At 43.6% G+C, this 17,727-nt stretch overlaps 1 protein-coding gene across 1 annotated transcript; it reads right to left on the bottom strand.

The window, feature by feature from the left end:
- Window positions 1–5,742: 5,742 nt before the first annotated feature.
- On the bottom strand, window positions 5,743–17,435 carry MAT2B (methionine adenosyltransferase 2 non-catalytic beta subunit). The gene is made up of 7 exons (XM_084268799.1): window positions 17,321–17,435; window positions 11,531–11,725; window positions 10,520–10,634; window positions 10,118–10,270; window positions 7,987–8,180; window positions 7,544–7,657; window positions 5,743–6,578 (listed from the first exon to the last, which is right to left on the bottom strand). The coding sequence occupies exons 1-7, from the start codon at window positions 17,381–17,383 to the stop codon at window positions 6,408–6,410; spliced, it is 1,005 nt and encodes a 334-aa protein (XP_084124925.1). The 5' UTR covers window positions 17,384–17,435; the 3' UTR covers window positions 5,743–6,407.
- Between the last annotated feature and the right edge of the window lie 292 nt (window positions 17,436–17,727).

Genomic DNA, 17,727 nt, shown 5'->3' with positions numbered 1-17,727 from the left:
AAAATCTCATCAAAAACAGTGTATATCATAGGAGGCTATATATTTGTATCTTATTATATGGTTCATCTAAGCTCCTATTAGACTGTAATCCCTAGTTGCTCAAGCATTTTTATATGTGAGTGACTGCTTGTAAAGTTAACACATTAAAACCAGCAGCTTGTAAAGATGTGCCACTTAAATATCCAGTTTTGATTTAATTATAGAGTATGTGGGAACATAATGGTTAAAAACTAAGATAATTTATGTCCTTAGTGAGTTAGTGTAAATCAGCCTCATGTAAATTAGGTCAGAAATCAACTGGTATGATTTGAAATTAAGTTACCTGACAGGTATGTGCAGGTCTCACAGTTCACTAATGAGTTTTCTCTTTTCATTTAGGAAGTAAATTAGATTTGAATTTGGACTGTCCATTTTGGCATGTTACTGCAGACAGTAAGCAGAGAGAGAAAAACTCCAAAGCAAAACGAAACACTGTTTGGAAACTTTGGTTCCAGCCCTCAAGAGAGCACCACAGTCCTCACAACCCTAGGGCATCCTGCTCCATCACCAGGACATGCACAGCAGCACGTGTGAGCATCCACTTTGCCCTCTTACACTGACTCCTTGTCCTGCTTTTTGCATACTCTGACAGATGCCACAGGTCACCACAGAGCTCCTGAAGGAATGTTAGGTAGTTTGAAGCAGGGGTTAGCCTGCTGCCTTCATGCTCTCCACACACAGCATACTTTCTGAGCCTCCTGAATAGATGGTGCAGTCTCTCCAAAGCAAATACTGAGGGGTGGGGGGGGAATCCTCCATAACAGAGTTAGTTATTCCTTGTCATATGAACCACTGAAAAGTTGGTTACAGCCAACTGTTCTAATTCAAATACCCGTATTCACCTTGGTAGCAGAAAAGACTTGAATGCAGAGTTCAGACAAATGCTTGTGTCTGTGTGATGTTTTAGGTGGGTTGTATTGGGCAAGGCTGAGGCATTTCAGCCATTTCTTACAAGCTTCAACGCACAGAACAACTTCATTCATAGGAACTAGTTTAGAGTGAAGTTAGGGGGTTACTTCCTGGGGAGGGGGAGAGTTGGACTAGGTGACCTTTGAAGGTCCCTTCCAACCTAAACACATTCTGTGATTCTGAGTTTTTCTGTGATGCAAAGGAAGCCTGGACAGCAAGATGACTGGATTTTAGGAAGTAGTCTGCTCACTGTATTTCACAGAGTTGGAGATGTTCTCTAAGTGGTATTTTTCTTATTATAATACACACATTAAAGTCCACAAATTCATCTTCTCAAAGACCTGCAATGGGTATGGGACAGGAAAGCTACTGATACAGTTGTACTGTAAGCCAGTTGTAACTTGAAAAATCAGTGTGTTGGTTTTGAGTGGACTATGGAAGAACTGTAGTCTGATGGAGTCATCTGGAGAGTGGAATGTTGTCTCTCCTTTGCTCAAGGATGAAACATTTGGTGCAAAGTGCTTCTGCTTTTCTTCAGCTATAGTAATTTAATATGGAACTGACAGGTGCATTGATCACATGGCCAGATCCTCTTCCAGACAGCAGACAGAAGATGGGAAAAATGTCAACCTGCCTTTTAGTAACTTGCATTTCTTTTTGTATGGTGAGAAATGTCACCAACTTCTGACAACCTGGTTTTATTGGAAATCTACTGTACCACATACAGTAGGAAATGAGAGAAGCTAAGATTGTTTCAAACTGAAATTACGTTTCCCAGAGATTTTCCCATAATTTTTCAAACACATTAATAACCAAAACCATCTTAATAACCAAAAGGATTTCATGCCTCACCTAACTTTTGTATTTTACTTTCACCCCACATAAACTATGAATCCCAGAGTACCAAAGCAGAGTAGGTGTGTAGAGATATTACATCAGTTTTACTTGCCTTTCAGCATTTAATGGACCATCATAGAACTGGCAGAATGCTTTGTGTTGGAAGAGACCTCAGAGATCATCTTACTGCCAACCTCCCTGCCATACTATATTTTGGAATTTAAAAGAATCTGGCACTTGATGATCCAGCAAGTTCAGTTCATACATTTACCTTTTTTTAAACTTTTTTTTTTTTTTTCCAAAATCTGTAGCAAATTTGGCTGCTGGGGGCAGGGCAGGGGGAAGGGAGAGGTGTGTGACACGGGATGACAACACCCAACAAAATAGAACACACGAAAGAAATCCCAAACTGGCAACAGTCTGTCTTATAAACCTCATGGGCAGGAAAGTCCAGCTGTGCACAGAAGCCCCTGAATATTACATCACTGGGACTCCTACACAGCTTCTGCTGCACAGCAAGCACTTCTTGTGCCTTAGTGTTTCCCAAAGTAGCCAAGAAATCTCCTCAAATGACTCACTCCTGAAAAATGTCAGGTTTCTGCTGAACTTGGAGGAAAACAACTTTCTGGAAAACTGGTAGTAGATGCTGCTTCATGGCCTCAAGGCCACTTGTCTAATCAGTGTACACCTTTCCCTCAAGGCTTTTTAGTTTATCAGTTCCAAGCAGAGAAGCATGCTGGTTTTTTGTAACTGATCATACTTGTTCTGGTTGCTTTAAACAAACTTCAACAGCAAAATAGAGTCAAATGGAGGGAATGACAACTTTGTGGAGGTTTACACTCTTCTTTTTGCAGTGCCTCAGCCCAGCACTAAAGCAGGAAGTCCTGAGTTTAACAAGTTCTGTCACCAAAGAACATGAAACTGTTCCCTGTGCAGTGATTAGGAGATATAACTACTGTGAAGCCATGCTAATAAAACTAGCTTTAGAAGGTAAAGGGCACACTATTAAGTCACCAAGTTACATTTCTCTTGAAAAAGAATAAGAGGGTTGTGTTAATTTTAATTCCAGTGTTATACTTGCCTAGAACAACAGCGACTAGAAAAACCTGAAACTTTTACAAAGTGCTAACTTCCAGATCTTTTGTACTAATGGGCTCATATTTATGTAGAAATAAAACACAGAGACTGTATGATAAAAGGAATTCCGTTTCATTCATGAAAATCTGTCCTTTGTGTTTAGGCATCAAAGACAGAAAGTTAAGTTTGTTTTTGCAGGCTAAACAGAAAAATGAGGCGTTAAAACAAGTGACTTTCTGTGTGAGCTGGCAGAGCACAATGACTAAATGAATATAAACATCAAATAACCCTACAATGAGGATTCAAGCAGGACTGACTCTGTAATGCGACCCTTTCACAGTCACTAAGCTAGCAGGAATAGGCATTCCTGCTGTAGAAAGAAGCCAAGCTTTCCTCTGCACACTGAGACTGCGTCTCATGCAGTCACAATGGACAGTGATTTTGACTCCAAACAGTTCCTGGGCTGTGGACCAGCACAAATACCTGCAGAGCCATGAGGCCATGAACACAAAGCCAGAGAAGAATAGGGAAGAGTATGACCAATTCAACAGCAATGTCCCCTAGAGGTAATTGGAAAACTGAAATACTGGTTCCACAGGCTCCTGCAGTATCTACAGTGGTCTTAGTCAGGAGACTAAGGATAGAAATGTTGTGAAAGGTGTCTGTCTCTTAAAAAGATGTCTCAAGAGACAACATTGGCCAAGCTACCTTCTATTATCTTTTCTAGTAGGAAGGATGCTGAGAAAGCAAATCCCCTCTGACAAGATGTAACTGAAGGCTCATCTTTTCTTCACAGAAATGATGGCATTCACTAATTTTTTGCTTCCTACTGGAACCCTTGAAATAATGTGTCCTTGAAACAATTCCTTCTTGACTCCATACTAAAAAGGTAAGAGGAAGTGCGGTTCCTGTATTTTGGTTTAAATATTTGTGTCAAAGATAAAAGACTGTTAGTTATTTTGTAACTGTTATCATATGTAAAAGCTATGATTTTCACTTTTAAGCATTAAGAACATTATTTCTTGTCAAGAAAAGTCTGTAGTAAACAGATGTGACATTTAAGACCGTGCTTGCCCTTTGCCTTTGTAATCTGTTACAGCCTTTGGATTATGGTGGTAAAATAAAGGAATGAGAACCAGATGGAATTTGGTCTTTATTTTTTATAGACTATATAGAGAGTTAAATTTGATCATTAATATACTGGTAATGTTATATATATATTAAAAATAATTAGAAATTTTAACAGAAGCCAGATCTTAACACACATTTATACAAAAGGATGTAAGTATCTCAGTTTGGCACTTCCCACCTATTTAATTATTATGACAGCTTCATGTTCATGATCACCTTGCCAGAATTATGCCAAAAATGTCTGAAATACAGTTTATGAAGTTAAAGTTCCACAAACCACCACTGCCTGTTTGAACAATTGTAAACTTTACTACACACCAAAATTATTCTGGAAATGTGGAACTTCAGAAAAAATCCATACACGTTTCGTTGGTTTGGTTTTTCTTTTTTGTTGGTGGTTTGGTTTTTCACCTGGGAAACTCCACCTAAAATGTGAAATGTAAAGATTAGTCCAATTTAAGAGTGGACAAGGTTGAACCTCTGCATCTTGAAGAATCAAAGCCACTTAGAAACTTGGGAAGCTAACTCCTATATTTCAGTGTTAAAATAATACAATTAAAAAGTGATTAACTGCTGTACAAGTCCTAAGTTGGCTGTGATTTTTGGAAAACCACATGGTGTGAAATTTAATAAAAACTTTGCTGCCTGCAAGTGGAGAGGATGTAACCAAAATCTTCCCTATCAGGCAGAGGCACAGAATCGTTCAGGCTCCTATTTTCGAAGCCCTCTGTACCTTTTTTGTGTGTACCTTTATCATATTCCCCAGGCAGTAGCACACTGACAGAGAAACACTGATAATCCAACCTAATTAACTCTGGAAACAGTTCACTGAATTAAGTGGGCGCAGCAATCACTGAAAGGGCCCGTGGATTTAAAGAATATTTGCACATATTTATGATTCAGATGAACAAATCCTGACAAGAAAGAAAGAATCAACAACTGTTTCTCATGCTGGCAATATATTTTTATTGTCATTCTGGAGATAGTTTACCACGTGTGTATCAGGACTTCAGACTAAAAACAAATGGGGCATTATGAACTCTTAACATATACCAGTTGGAAATTGAAGGACTGAACGTAAAGCTGATCTTTAGAATAGAAGATCTCCAGTTAATCTATTTTGCATACATCTCACCTCCTGCCCCCTGTAAAAAAAATTAACATCCTCCCTTCCCCCTTCATTCAACCTCAGAAAAATAAGTGATCGTCCAAATGCAGCTTTTCCTAGTTTTACTAATAGTCTGCTGGCAGTCTCAGCACATGTATTCATTTGTTGAACTCAACAAATTCAAATGGGAGCCAGCCTTTACAAACCATGTTCTTACCTGGCTACCAAGTCCCAGATCAGGGACTAGACTTCAGCAGAATAAGCATATATTAGACTAATGCAGTTACATTACTATGGTGCAAACCGTCAACATATGTGCTTTGCTGCTCCAGAGCAAGCTACATCAGTGCAAGATCTGAAAGCCTGTGCAAAAGAAGCCAGAGTGCTTTAAGTTCTTGAAATACCTTTTTTCTCTATTTCACATGTATTGACTAAAAAATACCTTCTTCCTACTAATTTCACCAATCCAAAGTACTACTGAAAAGAATGATGAAGACATTTCCTGCTTTTATGCAAAAATCCCTAAAACATAACAGCCCCCCACTAAAAAAAACAAACCCAAACACAAAACCCAACAACAATCCCAACCCAAAAATAACTCCAAGGTCAAAACCCCTCGTTCCCCACCCTCCCAACCCCTGTTCTAGCTTTTATATCTCACCATTGAAACAAATGCATACAACTTACTGTACAAAGATGAAGCTGCAGGCATTCAAGATACAGAATAGTCTGAAAATATTTCAAGCATAAAAAGTCCACTTGATAATTGCAAAAATAAAGTTTCACTTTTTAAGAAACATTTTTATAAGAGCTCAAGCAAAACAAACATCTAACAATTTCTGCTTCAGTTTAATGTCACAAGGCCACCACCTTCCAAAGTTAAAGAACAAAAACTCAGATTTTTGGTGATAAAGTAACTGACCATGGCTTTTAATGAAGAGAAATGGTTTATACAACAATGGCACAGACCTTAAGCGTAAACAATGTATTTCAGCCAAAAGTAAGTCTACAAGCGATCCGAGTCTTTCTTAGCATCAAATGGTACTGATGATTACTAAGAACCATAATCCTCTAAGAAGGGACATCAAGTTAGACCGGTACAAATGGAAGGAAAGATCCATGACATCAAACAGGCTCAGTTTTTGTCACTGAGCTTCTTTTAGGCTAACAATTTCACTAGTGCAAGACCATGTTTACCTGATCCAATGAAAACTCATAAATGTCACAATTTAGGAACACGCATACAAAACTATTTTTTCTTTTAAAAAAGTGCCACATAGCATACTTGTACTAAAAAAGTTACAAACTAATGGAAGACTGTCTGCCTCCATCTCTTGTCCACAAGGAAAGGCCAAAGCGATTCTTTGATCCCAGCTCGAAACGGTGTTCTCTGACCTATCCCCAGCATCTCCAACTTGGAGCAGTCGAGCTGAGCGTTCCTGGGACGAAGAGCACCCACAACTGGACAATCAGTAATCTACAAAACAAACAGAAAAAAACCCCAACAAAACACACCAACGAACCATCAGAAGTGAAACAAGTATTTCTTCTTATACTCAGAAGTTTTTCCTTTGTAGCTTCCTACATAGATCTGTTCCCCTCCTCACTTCCAACTATTTTGTGGGGATTTTTTGTTTGCTTGTTATATGGTTAATGTCATTTCAACAAAGAGAGGTGCCTGCTATAGCAACATAAAGTGCCTTGAGTTAATTTTCTTCACTCAATTACTGTTCACCATTTATACTTTTAACACTTCATTCCTATTTTCACCCTACAGCTATGATCACATGGTTTAAAAAAATACTCAAAAACATATTGATTCATCGACTTGAACAGAAATAGATTTGGGTAGAAAAATCACAGACTAACTCAGGGTTCCCCATTCTTCTTTTCTCCATTTTCTAGGACACATTTTAATTCCAGCCTTTACTAATTCATAATCCTTGGAATTTATTTTGGCTACAAGTAAAATCTTACTTACATGCTCTAGTCTCTTTAAAACTATAGGACAGGTGTGTTGAAACAAAGCAAAAATGATCTGAACATCTGAAGTGCATATATCCAGAAATAAATCTGGACACCAAAAAGTTCTTACAGATTCCTACCTTCATGTTCAATCTCTGAAGGTTTTTTAAGGGCAAATATACAAGAAATTTGGATTTGTTTGTGACAAAGGGGACTATTCTACATAAATACCACTACACTACAGACTCTGAAAACTGGTTTCTGACTGTAAAAGTAATTCCGTAATTCAGTGGGTCAAAGCAGGTGCTGTTTTCCTCAGTTAGATACCAGACTGTATCCTCAGCAATACATCTGCTGTGCTAGACACACACAGATTGTCCTGAAGAGGAAGCTCACTTGTATAGCTAGTGTGAGACCTACTGCTTGAAATGGTAAAGCACATCCATCTCTCTACAGGTCAAAAATCCCATCACTTACTGGTCTCAAGTGGCTGCTGGGAAGGTTGAAAGCATCTGCAATTGCACATGCCATTTCATACTTAGTCATCTGTTCGTTGCCAGACCAGTGAAATGTTCCTTTTACTGACGGGTCCTAGAGAAGAAACAAGAAGCACAAGTGAAGAGAGGAAGAAATAAAAAGAGAGAGCACTAGCTGGATGCTGTAAAGTTCTATGCAGGAGTTGTGCAGAACAATCTTCCAGCAAGATCTTCTCCCAAAAGGCATGTTAAAGCACCTCACTGCTGCCATGGCCATGGCTCATGCGTTGTTCAGAGAGCACCTGATGGGACAGACTGAAAACTGGCGTTACATGGTCTGGTCCCACTTCTCACACATCATTTCTGGTTTGTACAATGAACAGGAAGAAACAAAGCAAAGACATCTCTTTCCACCTTAAGAGGCTTGTTTCTTTAAATTCTTACCAGCATTCTCTTCTCTGCTAGTTGTCTGCAAACAGCTGCCACATCCTTGACGTTAGTAGGAAATCTTTGTTGCCAGTGGTCCATATTGGCAGATTTATTACTGAACTGCACTTTATCAAACATAACAGTCACAGCACTTTCCTCCAGCCTTTCTACTTCTCCATACAGGATAGGAATCCGAAGTACTGCAGCACCTACAAGAAAGAATATTTTCAAAGTATCAACACTGTTCTGAGTAAGTATGAATGCGGTGCCATATCCTGAAAAGTGTTTTGGAAGTGTTAAGAAATATGTTGGTGATATTAAACATCCACAAATCACTGTAATTCTTCAGAATTTGTAGGAAAATGCTACAGCTATTAAAGAAAAAGCAAAATCTAACACACAAATTATTGTCACAGAAAAATAAACCAAAGTATGTACTTACACAAAAGAAAACAAATACAATAAAAATGCCAACATGACACCCATCTGCTGCTGCTCTAAGAAACAGTTATTGGTCACTCAACAAGTATGTTCTTCCTCTCTTTAAATACTTGTTGAAACATCTCTTTTTACATGTCTTTGGAAGTATTAATTATTTGAGAAGACAACTGCCTGCCTTTTGTTCTTGAGAGCTGAGACTTGGAAAGAATAAACTTCATGCCAGTGGTTATGAAGACTGAAACTTTCTCATTTCATGCATGTAAGTGCTAAATGTAACTTTTATCACTTGTATCCCATCTGAGCCAAAGTAAACTTTAAAAAAAAGCAAACACCCAAATTATTAGTGCAGATTCTTGCATTATACAGCAGAAAGAGATAGGGAAGTTTTTCATACAGCTACAGACACCTGTACAATATTAGCAAATCAGTGGTTGAAGACTACTATGCATAAAATGTGTATTTGCATGAGACAACAGAGTAACAATTTCAAGCATCTTACTCAGCACCATCTCTCAATTCCTTCTGGTAATAATACCACTGCTGCACTCCAGTACTGCCTGACAGATCAACTCAAAAAGATCATGAAAGAAAACTGCAGTTTTGTGGGGGAAGGACCTAGCAAGATGCCCACATGTGCTTGCATTTGGTGCAGTCATATCTTCATTACCCATCTCGAAGAGGGAGCAAGCAGCATCACAGTCAAATTCAGAGATGATACTTAACTAAGAGGTGGAGTGAGTAAGTTTTTTAATTAATTTTTACTTAAATATGTATTTACTTACTGAAAGACCATCACACTAATCTATCAACTGTTCAAGTCTCTGGTTAGGCAGAGCAGAATCACAGTGAGGGTATCATATGGACATATCAGAAGCCTCTTGTGCAAGTGCAGTGAGATTATTTTCTTCAAATTCTTTGAGAAAATAGAAGTGCTTCTTTCCTTATAATCTCTGGCTGGAAACTGACAGCAGACTAACTAGAAACAACCCAGCCTCTGTTCTGTATAAGAAATAAGTTCTAAATGCAAGGGAACATGTTCAGTCCCAAGCTTTTTTTCCTGTATTAAGAACATTTTTAAAAATTTTGTATATTTGGAATACCAATTTTCATTAAGAAATTATTTAAATACATTTTTTTTTAAAATTACTTACTTAAAACCAGAATTATGTTACTAACCCTTTAGCAAGTGTTACAAGCAGGAATCTGATGTGTGTGCTAAGACAGGTAAAATGGATGGTTGGGTGGCTTATGTAATGAGAGCAAAACAGGAGATCATCAAGAATACCAAGAGAGTAGCAACAAAAGCACATGTTGATTCTATCTGCAGAGAAGCCAGCCTGGCTCTCCCTTTCAGTAAACATACATTTAGAACAGCTGCAATGCACCCCCCTAAACAACACAAACTATACATCATGTGTAGTAAAGCTTCTGCTGTATTGGTGATTCAAAATTAACAAAGGCTGGTGAATGTCCATCATTCTAGTAACACACAGAAAGATCTGAACAAGTAAGAAATACAGCTTTAGTCAACCTCTAAGCAATAGGAATATTTATTAGCAAGACAACTGAGTCCTAATCACATCTTTTTCTAAATCTCATTTCCATGCTTTTGCAACTTCACCACTAACTTATAAGCCTATTAAGCTAATACACAACTAAGTAAAAAGAGAAAGCCTCTATTGAAGATGTGCGAGTGTATTCTTACCTTCATTATTTTCCAGGACTGCCTTTTCACCATCTAGTTTGGTTTTACCATATAAATTCAGGGGATTGGGTATATCAGTTTCTTTATAAGGAGGGCTTGTTCCATCAAATACGTAGTCTGTACTGATGTAGATCAGAAATGCTCCAACTCCAGCTAGGAAGAAAACATTTATACAGAGTCTGGTTTGAATTCATGTCTTGCTGGAATCCCAATAAACACTGCAACAAATTGTCAGAAGACCTCACCATCCTGCCCCCTTCATTCCCACTACTTTCTGTTCACTGATCCTCAAACATGCTGCCCTTCAAGGGCACACTGATCACAGAAACGACATTCAGCACTTGGAGTAACTTACGTTTATGTAATAAAGAAACCAAATTCATTAGAATTTAGTCTCCTTACCTGCCTCTTTTGCCAGGTTCCCTGAAGCAGCCACATTGAGCTGTGAAGCAGCATCTGGTTGACTTTCTACAACATCTGGCCTTCTCTCAGCAGCACAATGCACTATAACATGAGGCTGGAAATTAAAGACTAATTTTAAAGAACAAACGTTATGTAAGAAGTTGCAGGTGCAGCCTAACTGTAGCAATGAACTCCCTCAGCCAAAAAGTCATTTCACTAAGTTGTGAGAAGTACTAAAAGTAGTAGTATTATTTTTAATCACAGCAGTCTGAGGAACTTGTTTTCATTAAGAAATGAAACAGAACAATGCTGCTTCAAGACAGCAAAAAAATTACTGTTCATTTTGCAACTACGATCTTCAGTAGCTTCACTTCCACAGCAGGATCTAAGCTCCTGGTTGGCTTTTTTCTTAACTCAGCATAATGATATAAAAGATAATAATGTAATGCTCACACACATAATAGTACTTAAAAAAAATTAGCCAAACTATTTTAGGTAAGCTGTTTACACATAGCTTCTTTGACATGTGCAGGCTATTCACAAGGTATTTAAAGCCATCTTATGGAATGGCAGCCTGAGTAATGTTTTTCAGGTTCTCTATACTCCCCTTGCAAGTGAGCCTGAATAAACAGTGAACTTCCTACTGCACTGCATGCTAGACATGCAGTTCCTGCTGTTGTACTCATGGATTCTTCAGCTCCTGAAGAGCTGCTTCATGTTACAGTGTGGGTAACTTAGATTTCTATCTTCCTTTCCACAGTCAATGCGAACGTGCTGACACAGACATCTGTTGCCTGCACTCTGTCTGTGATGACAACAGCAAAGTTCAGGTCTGTAGCCACAGAGCAAACCTACCCTCCAGAGGTGGCAGAAAAGGCAGCAGTGTAATTTTTCAGAGCTCTGACAAAGCATTAGTCCCATTAAAGCCACATGAACTCAGAAAAGCGCTGTCTGCTGATTACTAGATGTATAAAGTACCCTATCCATCTACTTCACACTCCAGAAACTCACCTGAAAATCGTGGATTATGTCATGAACTGCAATAGAGTCCAGAAGATTAATCTGTTCAAATCTGGGCTGGGCTCTCCTGTATCCACAGCCAACTGCATTCCAATTATTTTCATTGAATTCTTTAAACACTGCTCTGCCAAGGAGTCCTGTAGCACCAGTAATCAACACTCTCCTGCTGGGGATATCAACATCTTCCTAGGGAAACAAGAACAGGAAGAGTTCTCTTTCTGCTGTTACTACTGTGTTTTTCTTTAAAGGTATGCAAGGCTGGTACAGTGAGTGCTACTGTATTAAGCAGCTTTCCTTGCCACATGAGTGTCTGGTAGCATCACAAACACCTGGGAGCAGTAATACCATACCTAGTGAAGTATTTACACATTTTTTTTTTAAATATAATAAAAAAAAGAAATTAAATGGGAAACTAATTTGTTTCCACAAGAAAGGAAAATAAAACAAATCATTAATGAAGACATATTTTTAAGATAACTGATTGTGCAATTTGAAATGAAGGAAAAATGTTCTTGTGAAACCACACCCAAGACATTTAATGTTCAGGGTTCACATCCTGCAGCAAGTAATTACAGACTGTGCCTCTTACAGGCTGCAGCAAGACAGTACAACTCACTGTGGGCCTACCTACAATGACAGTGAGAACTGAAGATGAATTTTGTTGGAGAGAACAATAATTCATCCTCACTGAAGACAATATTCTAATAATAGGTAAAGCCAAGATAGAGCTGTCTTCTGTTTCACAAAATGCAGCTCCAAGTGATTTGGTAATTTAAGCATCCCATCTATACAACATGCTACTGCACGTTTCCTACTGCACTGTTCAGTACTGGAGACACGTTGCCCACATAAAGGTCGTTCTTCTCCCCAACTCACTACACAACCAATTTCTCAAGACAGCAAACGTAAGATTCCTGCCTGTCTGTGCAGTCTTTACCTTCCTTCCCTGCTGTCCTCCTGTGCAGAGGGAAGGATGCTGCCAATCAATGTGATTGATAAAGCACTTCAACTTCACTGCAAGCACACACTCCCCGTTATACTATTCCTACCACGTGTTGTACTTGTATTCTAACTGGCTCTTAACTAAGGGTTACATTTCCATACTCCACCCATCTTGCAGCCTGGGAATCATGTCTCTTTCAGTCCCAGGAGCACTGAATCCCTATCACACCTCCTGCTCCCACATCTTGTGATCTTGCTGCACGATACACAAGAATATGCTGACCAATTGCTGACCCTTCTGTTCTCACCAAGACAACTTGGGGCCTGGTCTTACCAAGCTACACAGGCGACTGCTTGGACAGCTGCTCCACAGGCTCATGGCCTTGCTGCTCAAGCCATTCTGCAACACTCCTGCATATGTCAGAAATAAAAACATAAGCATGTGCTTACATGCCAGTACAGAACCAACCTTCAGCTGTACAGAAACCGTAAACCTGGGATTTCCTGGCCACCTTAAACACAAGGACAACTTGTGGTAATTGATGATCATTTTGTAAATGCTGTCTGCTATGCAATTCAAACAGCCCAGGGATTCTGAGCATCATTACATTTTCAGCATTGTAACAGACCACTACATCTTGCCTGTGGCACAAGAAGTACAGGAAACACTTCCATATTACTGTCACCCTAAAGGTAAAAAGCTTTTGTTCCATAAGGGTATATGCAGAGGTGTGTTATGGAAACAGTTGATCACCAATGGTTTGGGTTGGAGTGAATCTTGAAGACCATCTCATTTTAGCTGCTAGCCCTTGCCATGGGGAGGGACACCTTCCACTAGCCCAGGGTGCCCAAAGCCCCATCAAACCTGGCCCTGAACTCTGCCAGGGATGCAGGGGCAGCCACAGCTTCTCTGGGCACCCTGTGCCACAAGAACTCTTTCCTAATACCTGATAAAACCCCATGACTCTGTAGCATAAAACCATTCCCCCCATGTGTATCAATCCACGTCCCAGTAAACACAGTTCTTCTCCAGCTTTGTTGTTGGCCGCTCCAAGTACTGTAGGGCTGCAATAAGGTCTCCCCAGAGCCCTCTCCAGGCACCTCTCAGCCTGTCCACATAAGGAGAGGTGCTCCAGCCCTCTGATCATCTCTGTGGCCTCCTCTGGATTGATTCCAACAGCTCCATGTCTTTCCTGTACTGTGGCCCCCAGCGCTGGATGTAGTGATGCAGGTGTGGGGTGTCTCACTGGAATAGAGAAGGGAACACCCCTCCCTCAACCTGCTGGTCACACTTCTTTTGATGCAGCCCAGGATTTGGTTGGCTTTCTGGGCTGAAAGCACACATTGCCAGCTCATGCTGAGCTTCTCATCCACCAGTACCCCCAAGACCTCAGGGCTGCTCTCAGTCCAACCTCCACCCAGCCTGCAGTTGTGATTGCACTGACCTATGTGCAGGACCTTGCATGTGGCCTTGTTGAACTTCTGTTCATCTCAAACAAATTGCCTAAAGCTCCCAGCACACAGCATGCATGTTCCTCATCTCTCAATCTTCAGGCACAGGACTCCTTACCTCCTTCAGTACTGAATGAAAATGAATAATTGTATCAGGACCATTAGGAAAACAACTCATTACAGCAAGTGACGTTTTAAAAAGCTACCTTTACCTTTTATGTCAATTTGACCTCAGAACACAAGTTTATTGACATTTTTAAGGCTGCCCTTGTTGGCCTGAAAAGCAAGAACATACAAGTATTGTTTGCTTATTTTTGTTTTGAGATTTTTATCTTAGCAAAGCCTGGACAGAGCATCACAGGCCAGATTATCAGAGCTGCTGTAGCCAGAGGGTACCCGCTAATAAAGATCAGAGACTCGCTGCAGAAAACACGAGCCAAAGGTTCTTTAAAACTATCTAAGAACGAGTATAAAGTAACCAACTGTTTTGGGTTTGCTTGGTAAGGTTTGGGGTGGGGAAGGACTACAGGGATGGCTTCTGGGAGAAGCTTCCTCTGGGTTCGACAGAGCCAATACCAAACAGCTCAAAGACGGACCCACTGGCGAAGGACACACGGATCAATGACGGTGGTACCACCTCTGTGATAACAAAGGTAAAAAACCCCAAGCAGCAGCTTTTTGCTGCCAGAGGGAGGAGTTATATGTGAGAAACTCTACAGACACCAAGGTCAGTGAAGGAGGGGGAGCAGGAGGTTCCTCAAGCACTGGAGAGATTCCCCTGCAGCCCAGGAAGACTGTGGTGAAGCACATTTTCCCCCTGCAGCCTGTGGAAGATGATGGGAAGCAGAGATACCACCTGCAACCCATGGAGAAACCCCACGCTGGTGTAGGTTGGAACACCTGAAGGAGGCTGTGGCCCCACAGAGAGAGGGCCCCACACTGCAGCAGGTTTGCTGGCAGGACTTGTAACCCCATGAGGGACCCATGCTGGAGCCATCTGATCCTGAACGTCTGCACCCCATGGAAGAGACATGTGCTGGAGCAATTCACGAAGAACTGCAGCCTGTGGAAAGGACTCATGTTGGAGAAGTTCTCTAAGGACTGTCTCCCACAAAAGGGACCCCATGCTTGAGCAGAGTGAGGAGTCCTCCCCCTAAAGAGGAAGGAGCAGCAGACTCACCATGTTCTGAACTGACTACAAACCCCATTCCCCATCCTCCTGGGCTGCTCAGCATAGACAGAGGCAGAGAATTCAGGAATGAAGACGAGCTGAGGAAGGGGTGGGTGTGTGCTTTAAGATTTGGTTTTATTTCTCATTACCCTACTCTGTTTTGATTGGGTAATAAATGAGATCAATTTTTATTGTTGTTGGGTCCATTTTGCCCATGATGGTAACTGGTGAGAGGTCTCTCCCTGCCATTATCTCCACCCAGGAGCCATATATTGTATTTTCTCTCCCCCACCCAACTGAGGAGCACTGGGCATCGAGCTAGGGCCAACCCACCACACCAACTCTGTGTCACTTGCAAAGTCTGGCCTTTTTAAGCATCATTCATCAAAGCTCATTTTGTGCATCCTGAGGGTATTTACATGAGCAGTGTGGCTTCAGCTGAACACAGGCACAGCTACACCAGGTTCAGCACAGCTTGCATCCTGTTGCGCTTCTCTGCAAGACCAACTCATTTTAGTCACTTGTCTCTGAGAAGCCAAATAAGACATGTTTCCTACAAAGCAACTACCAGTTTAGATGCATTTCACCTGGCCAGAAATCAAGCATTCTGGTAACACAAAACCTGCACAGAATAACTCTTTCCCTCAGCACTACCTTGCTCTGTGGCAGAACATGGCCCAGCTGCAACTACACTTCTGTCAGAAACTACTGACAGCGGAACCTGGGAGTCCAAAGGACCTCTGAGGTTCAATGGTTCCCACCACTGCCGTTTGCAGATGCTCTCAGGGCTTGGGGAAGCTGCTGCTGTTGCCTCACAGCTGCCCACACACAGACCAGCCAGTAGGTATTAACTCTGCCACGTTCCTCAGTGCAGCAGCCAGACCCTCTTTAACGGTGAGCAAAGCTAAAAACATAACCCCTGGTACTTCTTTGTCTTGGGATGAGTTAATGAACCTCTAGTGACTGTCTGGGAGCATCAGCACCGAGCTGAAACCACACACAGCCACGTATCTTCTTTTCTAACTTCTGTTTATTTACCCATTTTTTCTTAAATGGAGCTACAGGCTGCTCAGAGCTGCTTTCTTAAGGAGCTAGAGAGTAAACGTAAAACTCACTGCGTTTTCATGGACTGTTACTATAGGTAAAGAATAAAAGACCTTTGAAAACTCCAGTGTTAAATTCACAGTTTTGAGCTCTAACACAGGGCACACCCACTGGCTCCATCTGGGGTTCAGGACTCACTGAGAACCAGCGGCCTCGGGCACAGCGCTCAGCAGCACCGCGAATGGAACAGCCGAGCAGCAGCAGCACTGTGGGGCTGAACGGCTCTGAGAGCCGAGGGGACTCTGCAGGTGCCCCCGAAACGCCACGATCCGAACGCAGAGCAGCAGGGCGCGGCGACCGGCAGGGCGAAGGCCGAGATACCCGTCAAGCTATAACCTCCCCAGCTCACAAAGTCCGGATCAGCTCGGAAATGCCCGTTCCAAGGGCCGCCCGCCCGCAGGGAAGCGCCCGGGACAGGCCAGGCCAGGCCCGAGCTCCTCACGCAGCCCGGCAGCCCCCGCTGCAGCGCCAGCCCCGGGGACAGGCGGCGGCCGGGCCTCGCCGAGGCGCTGCTGGCCCTTCGCACGCCGCAGGCGGCCCCGGAGCCGCGGGGCTCGAACCCCTGTTGGGCTCCCCCGGCAGCACAACCGGCAGCAGCCAGTGGCGGCCCCTCCCGAGGGACGCCGCAGCCCCGCGCGCTGCCCAGCACGGCGCAGGGTCCCGGCCAGGGCCCCGCGCGGCTCCAGCGGGTTCAACCCGCGCTACGCCAGGAAACGCCTCCGCGGCCGACGACGTAGAGATCCCGCGAGAAGATGCGAAGTTGCTGCGGTTCCTGGAGCTGAGGAGGAGCCCCGGGCGGGGAAGCGCGGCAGCCGCAGCCGTTGTCAACAGGCCGGCGCTTCCCCCTGCGCCGCGACCGCAGCAGGGCCAGCGGAACCCCGCGGCGGCGGCGCCGCACTGCGCCTCAGCAGGGCCCAGCTCAGCGCGGCCGCCCGGCCGGGGAAGCGGAGCGCAGGGCAGGGCGGGGCGGCCGGCGGCGCACCCCAGGGCCCTGCCCGGCCCGCGGGACGGCCGAACCCGCCGCAGGGCGCCGAGAACCACCCCCCCCACCAGGTGTCGTCGCGCAGCCGGGGAAACCCGTCCGGCCGGGACCTGCCGGCGCCGCCGCTCACCTCCACCAGCTCACAGCGCCCCGGCACGAAGCGGATCTTGAGCTCCTTCTCCCGGCCGACCATGGCGGCGGCGCGGCGGCCCCGGCGGGGCCTGGGCCTCCTCCTGTTCCGCCGCCCGCGGGGCTGGCCTGACGCTGCGGGGGGTGGGCGGGCGGACGTGCCGTGCGCCGGGCCGAGACGCGCCCTCATTGGGCCGCGACCGACGCAGGCGCCGCCGGGACCGGACGCTTATTGGCTGGAGGGCGGCACAGGGGAGGGGTTCGCACGGGGCTTTAACGCGGCGGTCGGGCCGGCGCTCGGAGTGGCGCGGGAAGGGCGGCTGGTCGGGGGCTGCTCAGGGGCTCCGCGGGCCGGCGCCGGGCAGCGCTCGGAGGGGGAAGAACCGCCCTGGGCCGCGGGAGCGGCGG

Source organism: Gallinula chloropus (assembly GCF_964237585.1).
Source record: "Gallinula chloropus genome assembly, chromosome: 10".
Classification (NCBI taxonomy): Eukaryota; Metazoa; Chordata; class Aves; order Gruiformes; family Rallidae; genus Gallinula; species Gallinula chloropus.
Note: the sequence above shows the minus strand (reverse complement) of the source record. Positions and strands in the feature narration are given on the sequence as shown.

What these genes read in the sequence shown, in the direction of transcription:
- MAT2B (XM_084268799.1), bottom strand. Translation starts at nt 17,383, where the DNA reads ATGGTCGGCCGGGAGAAGGAGCTCAAGATCCGCTTCGTGCCGGGGCGC. An exon ending in GGCGCTGTGAGCTGGTGGAG is followed by an intron (nt 11,726 to 17,320) that starts GTGAGCGGCGGC and finishes TTGTTTCCCTAG; the next exon opens with GAAGATGTTGATATCCCCAG. An exon ending in TAGCAGAGAAGAGAATGCTG is followed by an intron (nt 7,658 to 7,986) that starts GTAAGAATTTAA and finishes TTTCTTCTCTAG; the next exon opens with GACCCGTCAGTAAAAGGAAC.